Source organism: Apium graveolens, chromosome 2, assembly GCF_009905375.1.
Source record: "Apium graveolens cultivar Ventura chromosome 2, ASM990537v1, whole genome shotgun sequence".
Classification (NCBI taxonomy): Eukaryota; Viridiplantae; Streptophyta; class Magnoliopsida; order Apiales; family Apiaceae; genus Apium; species Apium graveolens.
Genome location: NC_133648.1, coordinates 7,814,824 through 7,834,378, shown reverse-complemented (window position 1 = coordinate 7,834,378; position 19,555 = coordinate 7,814,824). Strand labels below are relative to the sequence as shown.

Here is a 19,555-nt window from a genome sequence, read left to right as displayed (position 1 = left end):
AAATTCATAGTAAATTCATCGTAAGTAGAAATTCGTTGATTCTAGACTTTTCGGAAATGTCATTTCATTTTATATAACTTTCGTGTTTCGTGTTTTTTCAAGAAAATGTCATTTAAATGGTCAAAAGGTGAAATTCAGATATGATCAGGTTTTGAGGTAAATTTTTGATTGATATTATTAGAGTTTTCTAAATTATGTGTTACGTGTTTTTATTTGAGTATCAAAATACGGGCTAAGTCATGATATATTTGATAGTATTATATGTGATAGTATATTTATCAATGTATATATGTGGTGTCTATACGATAATTTTGGAACTCTGTTTTATATGCCATGGTTTGTAAAAATATCGAATAAGAACTTAGTATTGTAGACACCGGTTTATGGTGACAGTTTTCTGAAAATTTAGGACTGTTATCACTGGGTTGTAGCGGTCGTGACATAGATTATGAATTTTAAATTATTGTTATTTATGTGTTATGTATTTCGTATGTATCGAATAAGAATATGAAAATTTATCGAAACTGTTTGTTTTAAATACTGCATCGTATAGATTATTATATTTGTTATATGTGTACAAGTTACTTGACCTAGTAGTTGGATCGATTGTTTTCCTACTAAACTGTATGACTCATTACTTATAATTTTTAGGTGTGTAAGATCGAGTCAGATAGTATTTGAATTTAAGAATCTTAGATTTTGAGTCGATTGACTTTTTAACTTCCGTTAGCTGCGATTTTGTATTAGTCACCTTTGTAATATATTTTTGTTTAGAAAATTATATTTTATTTTAATTTTGATTTAGATTTAATAGTCCAAAAAGTCGGACTGGTACATCTTTAGGCACTATTATTCGAAGAAATAGATACCTACAAAAATATAAGAAACATATTTTTAAGTAGGTTCGATATTTGGAAAACGAACGGTGAGTCGGTGACCTATAATATTTATAATAAAACATTGAATATTAAGATTCTTAAGTCATCAAAGTGTGATAATGAGATATGTTTTACATGTTTTCCTGCAAAATAATTAATAGTTAAGTCATTAATGTGCGATAATAAAAATTAAAAAAGAACTTATTAATGCATGTTAAAAATATTTAACAAAATGCAATCATTTATTAGAAAAATAATAATTGAGTCATTCAAGTAATAACAATTATAATAAGATCATTTTTATGCAAAATAATAATAATTGAGACCACCAAATTAAAATTAAGTCTAGTAGATTTCTCCAAATTTATTATCTTGTGTGCGCGTGTGTGTACGATACATGAAAAAGTGAATAACAATACATTAGAAACACGTGAGAGTATAAAGTTTGATTCAAGTAATCACTGCATCAATTAAAAATTATATATATCATGTATGTGACATGTAATGTCTATAAGCATGATTTATACACATATAATAGTCGGGTAGGATCAGGTCGAATATTCAGACCCAAACCCGAAAAATACTCCAAAATAAATAGCCGAACCTAATAAAATAAATTTCTAATTGAATTCGTGTATATTCGAAACCCGATTTTTGTGAATATGAATTTAATTTGTCACCATCCACTACAAGACAACAGGACAAAACCGATCATACATAACCGACCGACGTAGAACTGGCGTCTTAAAACCGACCACAAGGGTTGGTCGGTTATAAAAGGAAAAAAACGACGTAGTTTTGATGATGTGGCACAGTTAAAACTAACCACATTCTGGTGGTCAGTTACATGGCTAACCTGGCGCGACTAAAACCGACCATTTTAGGGTGGTCGATTTTGTTAATAATATAAAATTAATTTAAAGTACAAAAAAATGTACCTGTTATAGCCAGGACGGTGTCGTTTCACTGCAATATATATAACCGACCGTTGTCGGTCGGTTATACCCTGTCTCTTTATTTTTTGATGTTATATATCTCATTTCTTGAAATTCAACAAAATATAAAAAAAAGAGGAAGAATATTATTGAAAAGAATTGAAGTGGAGGAGTCATATAAAAATTATAAGTTCTTCTCATTTATTGTAATCAACATGTGTGTGTGTGTGTTTGTTGTAAGTATTAAATGTTGTTTTTGTATGTATTAAATGTTGTTAATTTTTTATGAAATACATATTAAATTATTTGTTAAATATGTTTTTATGTTAAAAACATATTATTGTAGATGGAAACCATTGATCGAAGTTGGATTGGTAATCAATTACAAAGTGATAAAATTTCATTGACTCCAGAATATAGAATTGGTGTAAATTTTTTTTTAAAAATTTGCTCGCGAAAATGGAATGGAAGAAGATGGTACAATGAAGTGTCCTTGTGAACGTTGTAAAAATATGAATTGGTTAAATATTGATGATATTAGATTTCATTTGATCGTTAAAGGGATGCTTGAGGGTTATACCATGTGGACGTCGCACCGTGAAAAGATAGGAAGAAAACGTAGTCGAACATCACATCATTGTTATTGTGTTCAGAAACCTCCGAGATTAGAAGAACCAGTAGATTTGAATGCGATGTTACATGATTTTGCCGGTAAAAATTATGAATTTTATGACACCATGGATGTGGTAACTATAAATGTAGAATCCCCCTCCGAGATTAGTAATAAAGCTTTTGATAGTTTGCTTATAAACTTCTTGTGGATGTGTTACCAAAAAAACATACATTATCCGAAACTTATTATGCAATGAAAAAATTATGAAGGATTTGGGGGTTGAATATGAAAAAATTGATTTATGTGAGAATGATTGTATGTTATTTTATGGAGATGACAAGGATAAAGTTGTGTGTGATATATGTGGTGAATATCGTTATAGGGAAGTTTCTAGGAAAGATGGTAAAAAAATACCAAAAAAATCTTAAGACACTTTTCTTTGATTCCTTGACTATAACGCTTATATATGTCGGCACATACATCCGATCACATGAGATGGTAAAAAAATAGAGATGTGAAGATGAAGAACATAATCAACTGTATATCTGGTCGGTTATAATGGTTGAACCCGACCACAATTCAAAATCGACCAGTCTTAAACCGACCGTGTTCTTTCGTCGGTTTTATCGTTTAAACCGACCAGTTTGGCTTAAAACCGTCCACTTTTGTCGGTCGGTTTTGTCCAGTTTTCTTGTAGTGATTCTACCACAATTTTAGTTAGGTTTATATATTAATTTTTAACTAATGTTTTAATAATCAACCCAATTAATAACAAATTATCTAAATTTATTACTCCATCCATCCCTCCCAAATGTTTACATTTGGGTAGGGCACAGAGTTTAAGAAAAATGATAAATTAGTGGAGAAAAGTTAAAAAAGTGAGTAAAGTAGTGAGACCAATTAATATTATATTTATAAAGTGGGTATAGTGGAGAGAAGTAGTGGATGTAGTTATTTTAAAAATTATAAAAACTTTACTATTTTTGGAAATTTTTGAAATGTAAACAATTGGAAGGGACATCTCAAAAAGGAAAGTGTAAACAAATGGGAGGGACAGAGGGAGTACTAGAATATATTTTGTTCACTTTATCACTCGTTTAAATTATAAATCATATAATAATTTAATTTTCATAAATTTTTCTATTAGTTAATTTTTAACATAGCCATAAATATATGTTCTAAAGAATTATACAATAATATGTATATAGTATAATGTATAATATATAAATTTAGATATAGGTATATTATATACATATAATGTGTAACTTAGATAATTTTATATATAATTATAATATAAAATTATATGTATATAGGGTTCAAGTTACATAACCCCATTACAAGAAAAATGCAATCCAACAACGGTTGACAGATAACGGTTAAAAAAAATACCGTTGTCCTAAAAAATACAACAGCGGTGAAATGATTTTGCAAAAAAAAAATAGTTGTGTGAGCTTAAGGACAGACAATAGTTATCTATCAGTTCAAAAACTATTGTCTTTGTTATGCCCTCCCATGGAATCACACAACAGTGCACAAACTAAACTGTTGTCTTAGAATACTAAGACAACACGCTAGAACTGTTATTAAATAACAACCATTTATCAGATTAAGACAATGGTTTTGCTGCTTATGTTGTATAATTTGGACAAGTGCTTATTCTTACCCTTGCATCATTAAACATCAAACAACTGTGCATTTATACCATTGTTAAAAGGAAAGGCCACAGATAATGGTGTTTTAAAGCATTATATTTTTAAGATTCACACAACGGATTTATAACGCGTTATCTAAACACCACACTTCAAAAGATACTTTTAGAGGTTGTTTTGAATTTTTTTTTCATTCTCCCTCCTATTTTAATTTAATCTCCCGCAAAATTTTAACAACTCACCAGTTTACTTTTTTCATCTCTCAACTAATAGACAACGGTTTGAGATGTAAAAAACTTGTTAGAAACTCAAACACACAATGGTTTGGTTCTTCATGCATGTTGTCTAAACTCTAGGTAGAAGATAGTTTAATAGATTATCTATAAACTGTTGTCTCTGAGTAATGTTAAAATGAAAAAAATGAGTTGTATATATGTTAAATCCCCAGAAAATTAATCCAAAAGCAGCCAACCAATGACTACCTAACAAAATATCATCCAACCAATATAGACTAGCAAAAAACCCTCAATCAAGTTGGCAAATCAGAATATTTCCTCAAGTCAACAACTAATTTCAATCGGATAATTCACAAACCAAATTCTATTACAATTTGACAAGATAATTAATCAAAAAATATAAAACTTATTGAGCTCTCATGATGCCATATAAAGCTTCCAGAAGTAAGCGACCAAATGTAACAATTTGTTGGCGGAGAAGAAGCAGGGTATCATATATTGAACACCTTATTCGATCCAGAATTCCAACCAAAACCTTGACAAGCGACCAACTGTTTTAATTAAGCATGTCCATAAAACCAATAATGCAATCAAACAGGCTTTTCCACCGATATGGGCAAAAACGAGCAATAATGAAATCCGGCTCAATAATCACATTGGTCACTGAAAGAAAAATAAAAAACTGAATATGGTTACAAATGTAAGATTAACAGGGTTTATGGCCCATCAACACTACTGTCCAATAATTAGATGACACTGAATCCAACATATAAATGCCAGACAGTCCAAACAATCAAGAAAAAAAGGAGCGATAAATTAGAAAATGACAAATTCCAGTATGATAAATCATTTATAAAAATTAAAAAAAACTGCTAACTTCATATATATTAAAACAGTAATCGTAATTGACACTGATTAATTAAAATATCAAATTTTGACAAATAATAATTCGAGAAATAAAAAAAGATTTACGAATAAATAAATTATAAAAGGAAGAGAGGTAACTCATGCTGGGGTAATTTTCTAGACAATTTAACTTAAAAGAAGGTAATTTTTACCATTATGGGAGTTGAATCCATTCATCTTCGTCCCGCATATAACTAGCTTTTTTCTCATCAAGTTCGTCAACATTGGGAAACATTGGCAAGTGCAACTCATTCTCAAGTTCTATTTCTACTGATCCATCATTTTCATCGTCACATTGTTCATAACAGTTCTTTTCCGGTAATTTTAACACGACATACCAATGTTTTTCAAGAGGATCATCAATGTAACAAACCTGCTTAACATGTTTCCGTAGCACGAACGGAACATTTACGAAACCTAATTTGTTCAAATTAACAATTGTATATCCCAAGTCATCTACCTTAACCCCCTGGTTCATATCTACCCAATTACAACGAAATATTGGGACTCTAAATTTGTTATAGTCCAACACCTATATACTTGTTATAACTCCATAGTAGGTCTGTGAAGTATATTTAATATTCTTCTCCTTACCCTGCACAAGCATTGTATCTGCAACGACACAGACACCACTACACTAAACTTGTCGAGTGTCATCACGCTCATTGGTGCTAAACGTAACACCATTGATTCTATATCCACTAAATGTAGGGACATTCTTGTTGGGCCCTTCAGCAATCCACCTTATCTCCTTAGGTATATTGTTATGGTCATCCAACAATTCTGATTCAATCTATTTAAAACAAATTGATAAATATTAATTATATTTTCATATTAAAATTAATTCTGAGACTAAATGTGTTCCTGGATATTTTCAAATTCCTCTGTTTCATTTTTTAACCATCATAATCAAATTTAAAAAATACTATTTTCTATAAAAAATCATGTTTGCTTGAATAAACAAATAATAAATACATTTACCAGAAAAATATAAACTAGACCTATTTATGATGTTTTTATTCAAATAACAATCATACCTTTTTCCTGAACCATTTGTGAAATTCTGCATTTTGCTTGTTTTTAAGCCAGACTTCATCATTTTCATGTTGTTGGTATCTTGTCATCAAAGATGCCATATGCTCGCTGCGAGAAAAATCACTTTCTTTAGTATATTAATCAAAGTACAGAAAATAATGAAATAACATACACTTAAATGTCACTAACTTACTCAAAATATGGTCTAATGCCAGTTGTATTTTGGAGAAAACACAAATGTGCTAGATGCAAGTCATCATCGCTTGGCTTTATCAATGTCGAACCAGATAGAGGTCTTGCATTCTGCTCATGCTTTGCATTTTGTGACACTCCTACGGTAGATTTTTCAAAATTCACCAAACACTCCACCGCCTCTTCGGCTACGTATGCCTCAGCAATACACCCTTCGGGATGAGCCGGGTTCCATACATATCCTTTAAATGCTTTCAGATATCTCTCGAAGGGATACATCCAACGAAGGAATATTGGCCCACAAAGTTTAACCTCTCTCACGAGATGAACTGAGAGATAGATCATCACATCAAAGAACGAAGGGGAAAGTGCTTTTCAAGCTGGCACAATGTTTCCACTAACTCACTCTGCATTTTTTCCAACTTGTCTACATCGATCACTTTACTGCAAATTGCCTTGAAGAAAAGGCAAAACCTAATAATTGTGCACCTGACTTGTTTTTGTAGTACTGATCGAATTGAGATTGGAAGCAAATGATGTAATATCGTGTGACAATCATGAGATTTCATTCCAACAAGCCGAAGATTTTCCATGTTTACAAGATTCTTGATAGTAAGTCTTTTTTCTTATGAATAAAAGTCTTTTTTCTTATGAATGAAAGTCTTTTTCAGCTTTCAATAAAATAGCTTTACATTTATTTTCATTTTCCCTCTCTTTTAAATAAAGCCGAAGATCGTTGGATTAAACCATATATGTATCTAGGCGGTTGGTTTGAAATGATTTTTTTTTCATTTTCCCTCTCTTTTAAATTTCATATCCCCCTTTATTTTTTTAGTATCCCCCAAAAATATCCCCCCAAAAGACTTTACTCCCCAACACACTTCTTCCCCATCAGTTACTCCTCGGCATAACTCCCCAACACACTTCTTCCCCATCAGTTACTCTTCTTCACGGCGATTTTCTTCACACAATCTTCTTCCTCTTCTTCACACAATCTTCTTCCTCTTCTTCCATTCGATTATACTAGTATGTTCCTAATTCAATTAGAGACCGTAAAGCCCTCATCTATATTTGGGGGTTTTTGATTTTAAATATTTTTAATAAGTTTCTAAAATGCTATTCAATTTATTTGGGGTTTTTTGATTTATTTTAAACTCTAAAACCCTCTTCAATTTATTTGGGGTTTTTTAATTTTTTAATTTTTAATTTTGATTAAACTCAGTGATGATGTTTGTGGAGTGTAGATCTGATGATATGGTTGGGGTTTTTTATTTTTAACTCAATATTTTATGAGATTTAAATGTTGCATGCAATGTTTATGGTATTGTGGAGTGTCTTTGCTTTGTGGAATGTTGCATGCAATGTTTGATGGTATTGTGGAGTGTCTTTGCTTTGTTTTATTATGTAAAATTTGCATGCAATTGTGGAGTGTTGAGTGTTGATGATGAAACCCCTGGTTCTAAACTGTAATTGTCTCATGATGAAACCCCTGGTTCTTGCTATTCTCTTGTTTTTGCTCCAAATGAATATTAACAGGGTGCTAATTTCTGTTTGATATCTTGTAACTATGCTAATTTCTTATTTTTTGTTTCGTGATTCTATTGATTTTTGAGATGAAATTACTGGTTTGTTTGTTATAACTCTGCAGTCGATTAGTTAGTTGAATATGCCCTGTACTAATGTCCTATAATGAATGGATAATTTATCTTTGTTCACATGCCGTAAGTTGTACGATTATAAGCTAGATTTTATTGTTGGTTGAATGTTTGTTTGTGTATATTTCTGGTTAGTTTAGGCTGTCAAAGTATTTCACAACATCATTTTAATTAAAATTTATAATACGATTTTAAGTTGGAAAGTTAAGAAATCTCATATGGTTATTCTTTTGTTATTTTTTAGGTTCTTTTACTTGTAATGTCTTTGAGTTTTATTGAGTTTACTGTCATGTTAATGTTGTACTTATTCTTTGTTTGTGTACTTTATAGGTTATGGCTACTCCTAAGAAGAAGACTAAGGCAGACAAGGGAAATTTGAAAAAGAAAGCGTCTCATAAGAATGGGTTCAAAAAGACACGATCTTCACCCCATCCAAGGACAATGAGTGTGCTAAGGGCTTTAAGAAAGACAAAGTCCACGAACAACGAGACCTCTACTCCATTGAGTTCTCCCCCAAAAACTGTGAAGAAGGCCATTTCTGAAAACTTACAAAAGAAAATGTCAAAAAAAAAATGAGAAAAAGCTGTTACTAAACTGGACAATACTCAAGGACTAAAACTATTGAAGCGAGGCTGTGTAACGATGCACGGAATTGTGAAATGCAAGATTCGAGGGATCAAACTTATTGTGTCCTTTAATGCAAAAGGAGAGCCATATGGTGAAGAAGGTAAAGAGATTCAATCATATATTGGAGTTTTGGCAAGACCAAAACCCCGATCTGGCATGATTCTTGGAAATGTGTTCCTAAAGAGACAAAGACACAAATTTGGGACTGTGTGCAGGTAAAATGAAAATAAATAACTTCCATCATTTTAACGTTTATTTTTAATATTTGTTCTTCATTAACTAGCACCTTTTAACTTTAAATTTGTTGGTATATGTACGTAGATGGCTTATGTTGTACCTGAGTCTGCAAAAAAGTTGGTATTCAGATCGACCGGGGCAAAATGGAGGGAATTTAAATGTCGGCTGACCAAGTACTACATTCTTCCTTATCTGGATCAACCTCAATTTTTTGCACATCCTCCTGCAGATTTTACTTTTATAGAAAAATCACACTGGGACATATTTGTTGTTGATCGCACGTCCCCTGAGTTTCTGGTATATTTCTACTTTGCTTTATTCATTTTAATATTTACTTACTTATGATCTTCTAACCTTATTGCTGCTTTTTATGAAGAAAATTCATAAAGAACAACAAGAAAGAAGGAAGCTGAGTAAATATCCACATCGAATGTCTCGAAAAGGTTATGCTAATCTCGAGAATGAATGGGTTAGTGATAATGAAACAACATGCATATTTTTTGCTTCATATTAATTTTACAAGCATGTTAATGTTATTATTAAGGTGATCCTTTACATGTAAATATAGACTGAATCTCATCCAGATGCAGAGGAAGTAGATCGGTCGGACACTTGGATCCTAGCAAGGATGGACGAAGATGGTAATTTTTTAAATGATGAAGTTGCAGAAAAAGCTAAGGAAATTGTAAGTTATTAATATAATTGTCCATTCTATGTGATGCACATGTTTGTGTATTTTTTAATAAAGAATTGAAGTTTTAAAAGTTAAATTTTAATAAATTATATACACATGAAGCCTATAAATCTATAGTTTATTTTTTTCTATTACAATGTATAATTCGAATTAGTGGTCTCTAGTTTAACTTAGGATTTGTTTGTATGCCTTTACTGCTAGTAGCATGTTGATTGTATCATATTTAATATTAGTAATTAATTATATATTTTAATAATCCCCTTTTCACTAAGAGAGGCAAATACACATGTTTACATTGAAAATTGGTTCATAATATTAAATGTCTAGATTTTATATTCTGTGTTGGTTAATATTTTATTTTATTGTTTTTTAATCCTTGGATTAGTTTGTTAATGAATGTACTTACTAGGTCCCCTGTACTACCAAGTAAACTAAGTTGTCTCTTGTGCTTGCAATTGAATCTATTAAATTAAATATATTAAAGGATGAATGTGCTTATAACTAGTAAAAACAAATTGGTGTTAGTTGTGTAATATTTTACTTAAAGGATGAATGTGCTTAAAGGATGTATGTGCTTATGGTAAAAAATGTTACTGAAAATTTTGTAGAAAAAGATGAAGGAGGAGGTTAAGGAAGGAAAACTTAAAGTTGAAGGTACTAATGATGTGTTACCAATGGCGCTCGGTAAGCCTGAGCACGGAGGCAGAGTACGTGGTCAGGGAATTCATGTGAAGCAGTCGGTTTATTTTGATCTTCCGAGGGAAAAGAAAGCGAGGACAGTGGAAGAAAGGGTACGTGAGGCAATTCAAAAGTACATGGCAGAGGAGACTCCAAAAATTATTAAAGAGAGAGATGCATTTTGGGCTGTTGAATTTGAAAAATACAATGCACATTCATCGAAAAATGGTGTACAACATGATGGTAGTCCGAAACCAAATTCCCAGCAGGCAAGCTGCCACTCTAAGGGTGGGGTTGATGTAGATGTGGATGTGGATGTAGGTGTTCATAAAAATGTGACATTGATAGATAATTTGTTTGTGAATTTAGCGGTGGAGCTTGAGGATAATAAAAAGGTGGCGGGTGAGGATGATAATGGAAGGGATGTTGAGGAATTGAAAGTGGATTCTTCGAGTAGTTCTGCATGCCGATTGGTTATTGGATCGTTGAGCAACATTATTTCCTGTGCAACAATTGATGAAGTACGCGTTCCCCAAGGACATGAGAAGACTATCCATGGAGTAAGTCTTGGAGAAAAGAACGCAAGGGTATCTATCACTAAAGTCATTCAAGGAGATGCTAAGATTTCCTTCCCTATCGGGGATGAAATTTTGACTGTTCAAGAAGCCATGAGAACTTTTATTGCATGGCCGAGAAACAAGATAATTGCAGGAAATAATAACAGTACTTCTCATGTTTTGGCCGCCAAGGTCAGAATGTTTTTTTAGTATGGTTAATATATGTAGTATGTGTTTGTTTAGTCCGTTTTTTTAATTATTTTGATTTGCAATTGTTTTAGAAAACCAAGAAAGCCCATGCTAAGAAAATGAAGAAGACGTATAAAGTAATTGAAGATGTTGAACCAGAGCTTGTTGTTCAGATTAGTCCGAATTATCCTTCTGCAATGAAACGTTTGTGGACATGGGCAAAGGAAACCTTGAGTGGTGGCCGAACAATTTCTTTTGAGCTAAGCAAAGAAGCATTTGGCTTTACAAAGAAGCGAATCATGTTCTTATCTGATATACATGCAGTGTGCTCTGGAGGTGAAATGGCCGGCTCTGCATTTGCCTTTTTATTCAGTAAGCTTTTCATTCAAAGTTTTTTTTCCGGAGTATATAGCCTAGGAATAAATATGACAATCTTTACTAAGGACTGCTTAATTTAATTTGTAGCTTCTTGAATGAATATGTGAATAAGCATAAGATGGTCAACATGATTAGCTTTGTAGATCCGGGCACAATCGGTGCCATTGGATGTGGCAGTGCAGTGCAGAGGTCGCGTGAATTGTGTACCAGATTTAAAGATTCTAGGAAAGGGCAACATTTTCTCCTGCCGTACAATGATGTGTAAGTATTTATACTATCCCAAGCTATTAAGCTGTTAAGCCTTGCCAGTTTTTTATTAATTTTTTTCAAGAATTTAGCTTTTATTTTTAATAAATGGGTTCAATTGTATAGTTAAACTCGATAATATTTGTTGTTGAAATTTATATTAATTGCATTGGTTCAGTATAAACGTAATCAAATGCCTTGACAGTTTTGAAGTTAATATAAAAGTAATCAAATGCCTTGATAATATTTAATTGATTTTGTTACTAGATGTTAGGTTTGTTTCTAAGACGGGGGCAATTGTATAGTTCAACCTCGTAATATTTGAAGTTCAAATTTGATGATAATTGTATAGGTTCAATTTTAAAGTTGATTTATTTACCAGAATTTAAATTTTATCAGTATGAGCCTTCAATTTTTGATGTTATACCTGATCATGTTTATTACAGTAAATTACACTCTACTAGTATCATATTTTGGATTATTTTTCACTATTAGTGAGTTTAATTAATTTTTAGGTTGATTTTAATTCAATTGAAATGTAATTTTTTTTGATGATATTTGAGTTATTAAGGTGACAAAAAAGCATCAAATTTAGGCTTTACTATTTAACAAGCACCTATGTTTATTTTTCGTAGGGACCACTGGACCTTAACAGTTGTCAATCCAGACGTAGAGGTAGTCTACTATATAAACCCTCTTAAACGCCTAATTGCAAATGGAGAATGGGTGGATGTTGTCGACAAGTAAGAGTTCACCTTGTAAAATTTGATTATTAAGTCTTGACTTGTAAATCTTGTCCGACCATATTTTCCGGTGGTTATTTTATGTTTTGATATATATTGTTTTTGTTGCAGTGCCATTAAAATGTATAAGGAGGATTTGAAAAAGGTTCCGACGAAGAAAGTATTGTGGGAGAACATGGCTGTATTTATTTATTTTTCTAGATCATATATTAATTATGTTATTAAAGGAGACTGGATATTTTAAATGAATTTTTGTTTGATATTTTAGGGAGTTCCAGTGCAGGCCGAGAACAAGGATTGTGGCCTGTTTGTGATGCGATACATGATGGAAATCATTCATGATAAGGATCTGGACTTTGCTAATAAGGTGACAATTGACTATCTTTGGGCCGTTTCATCCATTTTGTATTTACTCTTATAAGGGAAGAACATGTTACTTATACAAAATTTTGGATGATTTTTCAGTGGCTGCGTAGATCAAACCTGGTTTACAATGAGGATGACATCAACGAGATCAGGGTTGAGTTTGCAAAATATTCTATGAAACATTGTGCAAGCTAGGTCCTCGCCTTTCTTTTCTTTTGAACTTATCGTAAACTGGATGTTTTATGTATGTAGTTGGTGACAAGTAGACTCGTTTGAACTTATCGTAAAGTGGATGTTTTATGTATGTAGTTGGTGATAAGTAGACTTGCGATAATGATTTTGTGTTCGATGAATTGCTGGTAGTTTGGTATGTAGATCTGGTTGTTTTGGATTGTCGAACAGATGGACTATGGTATGGTATGGATTATGGTATGGTAGTGAATTGGTTTTGTTTTGGCAGGGGCCTAGATTTTGTGTTGGTGTTGTGTTTGGTATTTATTTTATGGTATGGAATTATTTTTGATTTGGTAGGTGCCTAGATTTTGTGATTTTTTATGTAGCTGATTTTAATTAAATATGAAATTGATATGAAAAATGCTTATACCTAATAAGATAATGGTTTTTTTTAAAAAAGTAACCATTGTATCATTTTCGGACAACAGTTACCTCAAGTACATAATTATGTCAAAATATAAGCCATTGTCTAAACAACAATTCAATAATACCAGTTAGTTATTAACTGTTGTTTGAACTATGAAGACATGAATTAGAACACAATATAAAAAGAATTGGTTTAAAAGATTTTACACAACTGTTGCTTTAAACAAACCATTGCTTGAATAATAAAGGAATTGCTTTTGAACTTTTTCTTGCCATTGACTCTCCGTTGTCTATTACTTAGTAAAACTGTTGTGTTACAAAGGTTTCTTTCATGGTTCCTTAGCCGTTATCTCTTTTGCATTATAACATCACCCTAAAACTGTTGTCTAAAAGATAATTATATTATTGCCTTTGAAAATAACTGTTGTTCTTCTCTTATATAAACAATAGATGGATAAAATAACTGTTGTCTAAAAAAGATATTTAAAATTGGAAAGAAAATTTAGAACTCTCTCTAGACGTAAATAAACCGTTGTTTATTACTAAGAAAACTGTCATGTTAAAAAGGTTCCAACAACAGTTTTTCTAAAACAACCGTTGTGTCTTCCAGATTGTAACCAGTGTTATACATTATTGTTGAATCTCCCTTATTACAACTGTATTAACAATCGTTGTCCAACCTTCGATTACACGAGTGTTGGATAGACAACGGAAACACTACCTGTCAGACAACGAAAAAAACAGTTGTATGATTGCAAAAATGTTGTAGTGCCCTTTTCGAATCGGTACACCTAAAATTTATATTTAAATCCAAAAAAAATCATATTTGAAAGTTAAATTCAAATTCAGAAAATCGGATTCAATAAATTCAAAATTCGGGTTTCGAATCCGTTATCGCTGGTATTCAAATTATTTTATTATCCCTATGATTTGTGGGTGACAAATTATTTTCTCGCAAGTCACATCCAAGGCCAGCAATACTTGTAAAAAGAAAAAAATCGAAGCCTGGACTTGCAAAATTTGTCGCTCCCCGTCATACTAGACTAGCTAGCTAAGGTAATGGATAAACTGCTACTTAATTAAATGACACATACGTCGCTGCTCTATCAATTGCCATCAAAGTTCACACATAATGAACTTCTATTATTTTTCGCACAAGTGGCGAAACTGAAATAATCGAAATACAAATAGAAACCCTATAGTGTGCCGACCGATATAAAATTTTAATTTATACGTAACTTCAACTACGTACTAACAAGATTACACTAAAACTTCAATACAATCAAATACATAAAGTATAGCCTTACAAGCTCCGGGACTTTATTTTTTGTTATGATTTTGCTAGTCATGAAGCTCACACACCGGAGCAGAGGCCTTGCAACCCCTCTAATCTCAAAACTTATTGTTATACCAATAAATTCCTTTGTTCTGTCCATCTTCCTCAACGTAGACACAATCATTAATAGTATTCCACAGTGCCTTGTAGAATGGCGTGTAATCATACTGATAGTACTCTCCCAATATAGGTTTAAATGCCTTGGTGGCTTCCACTGCATGGTAATGTGGCATTCTCGGGAAGAGATGGTGTGCTACATGAGTATTTGGTTGCTGATGAAACACCGTGTTGAGAAACCCGAAATCTCGATCAATGGTAGCCATGGATCCCTTGAACCATTCCCACTCGGAGGAATCATAGTAAGGTACAAGGGGGTTTGTGTGTTGAAGTACAGCCACTATGATAAGCGTAGCATTTGTGAATAGGTATGGTCCTCCGTAAATGAAGGCCACCCAAGCGTACCCTTTTAACAAAGCAAGTTTGTATAGTGCAAAGATCACGGCCAAACATCCTGCATCAGAAAGCAAGACTTGAGCGCGTTGCTTACGTGAAAACATTGGACTATAGGGATCGAAATGGGAGGCGAATTGATCGTATGCTCGACCGCGGAAGTTGACAAGCAAGTACAGTGGCACCGCAACAATGAGAACTGCAGCAACAACCAAGAATCTGGCTACAGGATTTTTAAGGTATCTGAATAGCAAAGGAACTTGAGACTTTAACAGTGGAATATCGAATTCCTCTTCTTCGAGAGATCCAGTTCTCAAGTGGTGGCGATGGTGACTGTACTTAAATGAAAAGTAAGGAAACAGGACGACAGAGTGGGTGAAAAATCCAACCGTGTCATCGAGCCATTTGTAGTCACTGAAAGCATTGTGTCCACATTCGTGACCTATGACCCAAAATCGAGCTAGGATACAGCCTTGAAGCACCGAATATATAACGAAGAATGTGGAGTAATATAATTTAGATGACAGTACTAGTTCGGAAGTTAAGATATAAGTTGCGGCCATGTAGTAAAGAGAGACTAAAATGATGACATCTAAAAGAAGGTATGACAAGGAGCGAATCGCAGAACGCTCAAAACAATGGGGCGGAACAGCTTTCTTAACATCACTTAAAGTGAAAGGAGGTTTTATATGGGGAGATCTTGATGCTCTTTTCACCGTCGAATCCAGCTTTTGTTCCATGTTCTCTGCAATGATTCAAGTACTGTACGTAGTAATATATTAGACATTCGGTTGATACAAATTAAGTTGTAAACTTGTCGAAAGCATTCAACATAAAAATTAAACTCTATAACAATAGTACCTTGCTGCAGTGCCTTCGATAGAAATTTGGATACACTGGAATAGGAATACTGTTGTGGCAATTGTATATGAAGTGGAAGAGATATATAGGCAAAACAAAATCCACAGCTGGTCCAAGCCCGCCCATAGCATAGATTGAATATTAGGATTGTTATTTTCTGGATGCCCTCCCAAGATAAATAATACAAAATAATTCAGTAATCAGAATCTTTTTTAATCCCAATTCCATGCTAGTAAAATGTTGTCTTACGAGGGGAGAGGAAGATCCTTATTTATATATATTTTTTAGTCTTAGATATAAGGTACTTGATTTACTAGTATTGTTGATAGGGTATAAGAGACCCGGCTAGGATTCAACTCGGATCTAAAGGATACCAGGCTCGATCGACGGACCGAGACCCCCCTCTCCCAAAACAGTCAAATGGAGAGACCAGGCTCGGGCCCATCCCTTGACCCGGATCCGGATCCAATAGGGAGCCCGGACCTAATGCCCACCCGGATCCGGATCTGGACTCAGACCGCCATGAGCGGGGTCCCATCAAACACATGCACACCCTACAACCCGCCAAGGAGGGGTACGTGGGCACGCGACTATGACAACTATCAACAACCGACACTCCAGACAAGCACGACGCGTGTCAGAGGCCGTTAGGGCACTCTGGAGGTGGTCCTCCCCTGGACACGTGTAAGCAATCCGCCCAAGCCAGGCGTCCCCCGCTCCCAAGATCCAACGGCCCAGGTTTAGAGGTAACTACCCCTAAACCCTACCTTGGGGCTATATATACCCCCAAGACTGAAGGGTTTAGGGGTTGGAAAATAATTTCTCTTGCACTCACACACTCTCATACACTCAAAACACACAGCAGCCATCACATATAGACACACAAAGAGAGCAGCCTCTAAATTACATAAACATATATACCCTCATCTTGTCCAAAGCCTGTTCTTATTCTCACACTGGAGGCGCCGTGGGAGCCAAACCCCCCTTCCGGTGTTGTTTTGCAGGTGCCCAACCAGCAGCTACACCCCATCCACGCATAGAAGGTCCAGGAACGCCGTCGGACGGAGCCGCCCGCTCACCGGAGTTATCATTTGGCGCTAGAAGGAGAGGGCTCCATCCTTGGGTCTCGGTGCCCCTGGATTCATCTTCATCAGCAAACTCTTGAGAAAGTCCACTTTCAAACCTGTAAGAACATAAACAACCAAACCCTTTCTTGAATATGAGTTTTCATTTTAGCCACGTTTGTATGAGCTTCTTGCTTTAGGCCGTGTTTGTGTGAGCCCGCTCTTGTTTGTTAAGTTTTAGTTATTTAGGGTTTGATAACCTTGGTAATCTCGAAGCCTGGGGTTTAATAGTCTTGGTGATTTAAAACCCAGAACTGTTTTAGCTTGCATATTTTCTTTTGTGTTCAAGAGCCTGCTGTTCCTGTTTGGTATTATTGTTAGCAAAACCCAGAAAGTTTGCTTGCTGTTATTCTGGAAATTTTTTGTAACATTCAAAAAAGCAACCTCAGATCCACATTTGTAGCCTCAAATCTTGGTCAGTTGTTTGTACAATTGTGGTAATGGCAAGAGCAGGAAAAAGTACAGCTGGTAGGCCCTCCGCCAGTACCCACATTCAGGATCAAGACCCCTCTCAAGTTCAAGAACCTAGGGGAGACAGGGAGACCTTCCAGGAGCAACCACTGCCACAGCATACCCCAATCAGGGATGCTAGAAATGTCATAGAGCTAAATCAGTACAAGTACACCAATGTCCCAGTTGCAGAGGAGCATATGGCTAACTTAACAAGCCATGAACTTGCTGAAGCAATCAGGCTCTACAGAGATGAACAAGCCCGGGCTCAGATGGAATTTGAACAAGATGATGAGCAAGAAGAGTCCGGGGACTCTCAGCAATCCAGGAGATCTGTCTTCGACCGAATTGGGGCTAAGGCAAAAAAGAATCAAAAAGAGCCTAGTAAGAAGGAGACAGAAGCAACCAGAAAGAAAAAGTTAGAAGAAATCAGAGAAAAGATAAGAAAAGAAGAGGAGGAAAAGCTGGAGCAAAAAATTCAGAAAAGAATGCAGATGGAGGAGGAGAGGCTCCTAGCTAAAACAAAAGGAAAAAGAACTCGGAGGGACCCTACCCCCGAACTCATTTCCGATGACGAAGAGGAGGGTCAGAAAGACCTCAAGGAAATGATCTACGAGCTCTAGAGAAAAATGGAGAAAGAATCCGGGGTGGAAGTTGGGGAGACCCTAACGCCCTTCAGCCACTCCCTAGAAGCCATCCCCCGACAGAAAAATCTCAAACACTACAACTTCGATTCTTTCGATGGGCTGGGGGATCCGGAAGAGCACCTCAACTACTTCGAACAGATAGCTCAGATATACTATTACAATGACTTGACGAAATCCAGATTCTTTGCCTCGACCCTCAAAGGGGGGGGGCTCAAAGATGGTTCAGCAGAATCCCATCAAGAAGCATCCACTCCTGGAAAGAATTCAGAGAAGCCTTCCTTAGAAGATTCAGAGCCAATAAAACATATGAAATGCACATGTGCCACCTGGAGACAATCCGCCAGTATGATAACGAAGCACTCTCAGCCTACATGCGGAGGTTCCAGGAAGCCATCAACAAAGTTTCGAATCTCGATGAAAGGGAGGCTCTAAGCATATTTCGAAGAAACCTGGATCCAGAACACAACGAGAGATATATTGTGGAATTGATAAACAAGGAACCCCAAAGTCTGGCCGCTGCTTATTCTATGGCAGCTGGGTTCATAAAAGAAACGGATGTTCTTCAGGCAATGAGAATGACTCGGAATGGAGGAAACAGGAACAAATCTTCTGATGACCGACCGAAAGGGGGTTACCATCAGGAGAAAAAGTTCAAACAAAGCAACCAAACCCAGCAAACAAATGTTGTACAAAATACCCCAATATTCCAAAGATTGGGCCCTAAAACAGAGTCCAAAAGTGATCTCGGTCCCCCTAGGCAGCAAAGGGAGCCTAGGCAAGAGCCAGAGTGGACACAACTAAACAGGACCCGGGAAGAGATACTGAAGGAGATCAAGGGAAAGTCATTCTACTATCCTCCAAAGCCAATGCAGACTCCCCCAGAGAGCAGGCCTTACAACAGGCAGTGCGACTATCATGAAACCCATGGGCACAAGACTGAGAATTATCTCTCTTTAAAATACTTCATTGAAGATCAAGTCAAGAAAGGCAACCCGAATCAATACATCTCAAGGGAGAAAAATAAGAGAGAGGAAAGGCAAAGAAAAGGTAAGAATGTGGTAAATGTGGTCCTGGGAGGCTCACACTCTCCCCCTAGGAGCCCGGGCTCAGGAGATGAGGTATTCTCAATTCAATCCTACTGAAAGCTGGAATAATATGCGAAGTCAAGTACCCAGAATGGCTGGCAAATGTAGTGATGGTGAAAAAAGCAAACGGAAAGTGGAGAATGTGTATCGATTACACAGACTTGAACAGTGCATCCCTGACATGAACC

General features: G+C 35.0%; 1 protein-coding gene and 1 long non-coding RNA gene across 2 annotated transcripts; one reads left to right on the top strand and one right to left on the bottom strand.

Moving 5' to 3' along the window:
• Positions 1–9,096: 9,096 nt before the first annotated feature.
• LOC141706497 (uncharacterized) lies at positions 9,097–9,643 on the top strand. The gene is made up of 3 exons (XR_012568850.1): positions 9,097–9,136; positions 9,340–9,432; positions 9,532–9,643. It is a non-coding gene; the product is annotated as an uncharacterized LOC141706497 (long non-coding RNA).
• Positions 9,644–14,806: 5,163 nt separating this feature from the next.
• Positions 14,807–15,940, bottom strand: LOC141685055 (delta(12) fatty acid desaturase FAD2-like). Its single transcript, XM_074490180.1, has one exon. The coding sequence runs from the start codon at positions 15,938–15,940 to the stop codon at positions 14,807–14,809; it is 1,134 nt and encodes a 377-aa protein (XP_074346281.1).
• Positions 15,941–19,555: the final 3,615 nt, after the last annotated feature.

Coding starts and splice junctions, on each gene's coding strand:
- LOC141685055 (XM_074490180.1), bottom strand. CDS start 15,940: ATGGAACAAAAGCTGGATTCGACGGTGAAAAGAGCATCAAGATCTCCC.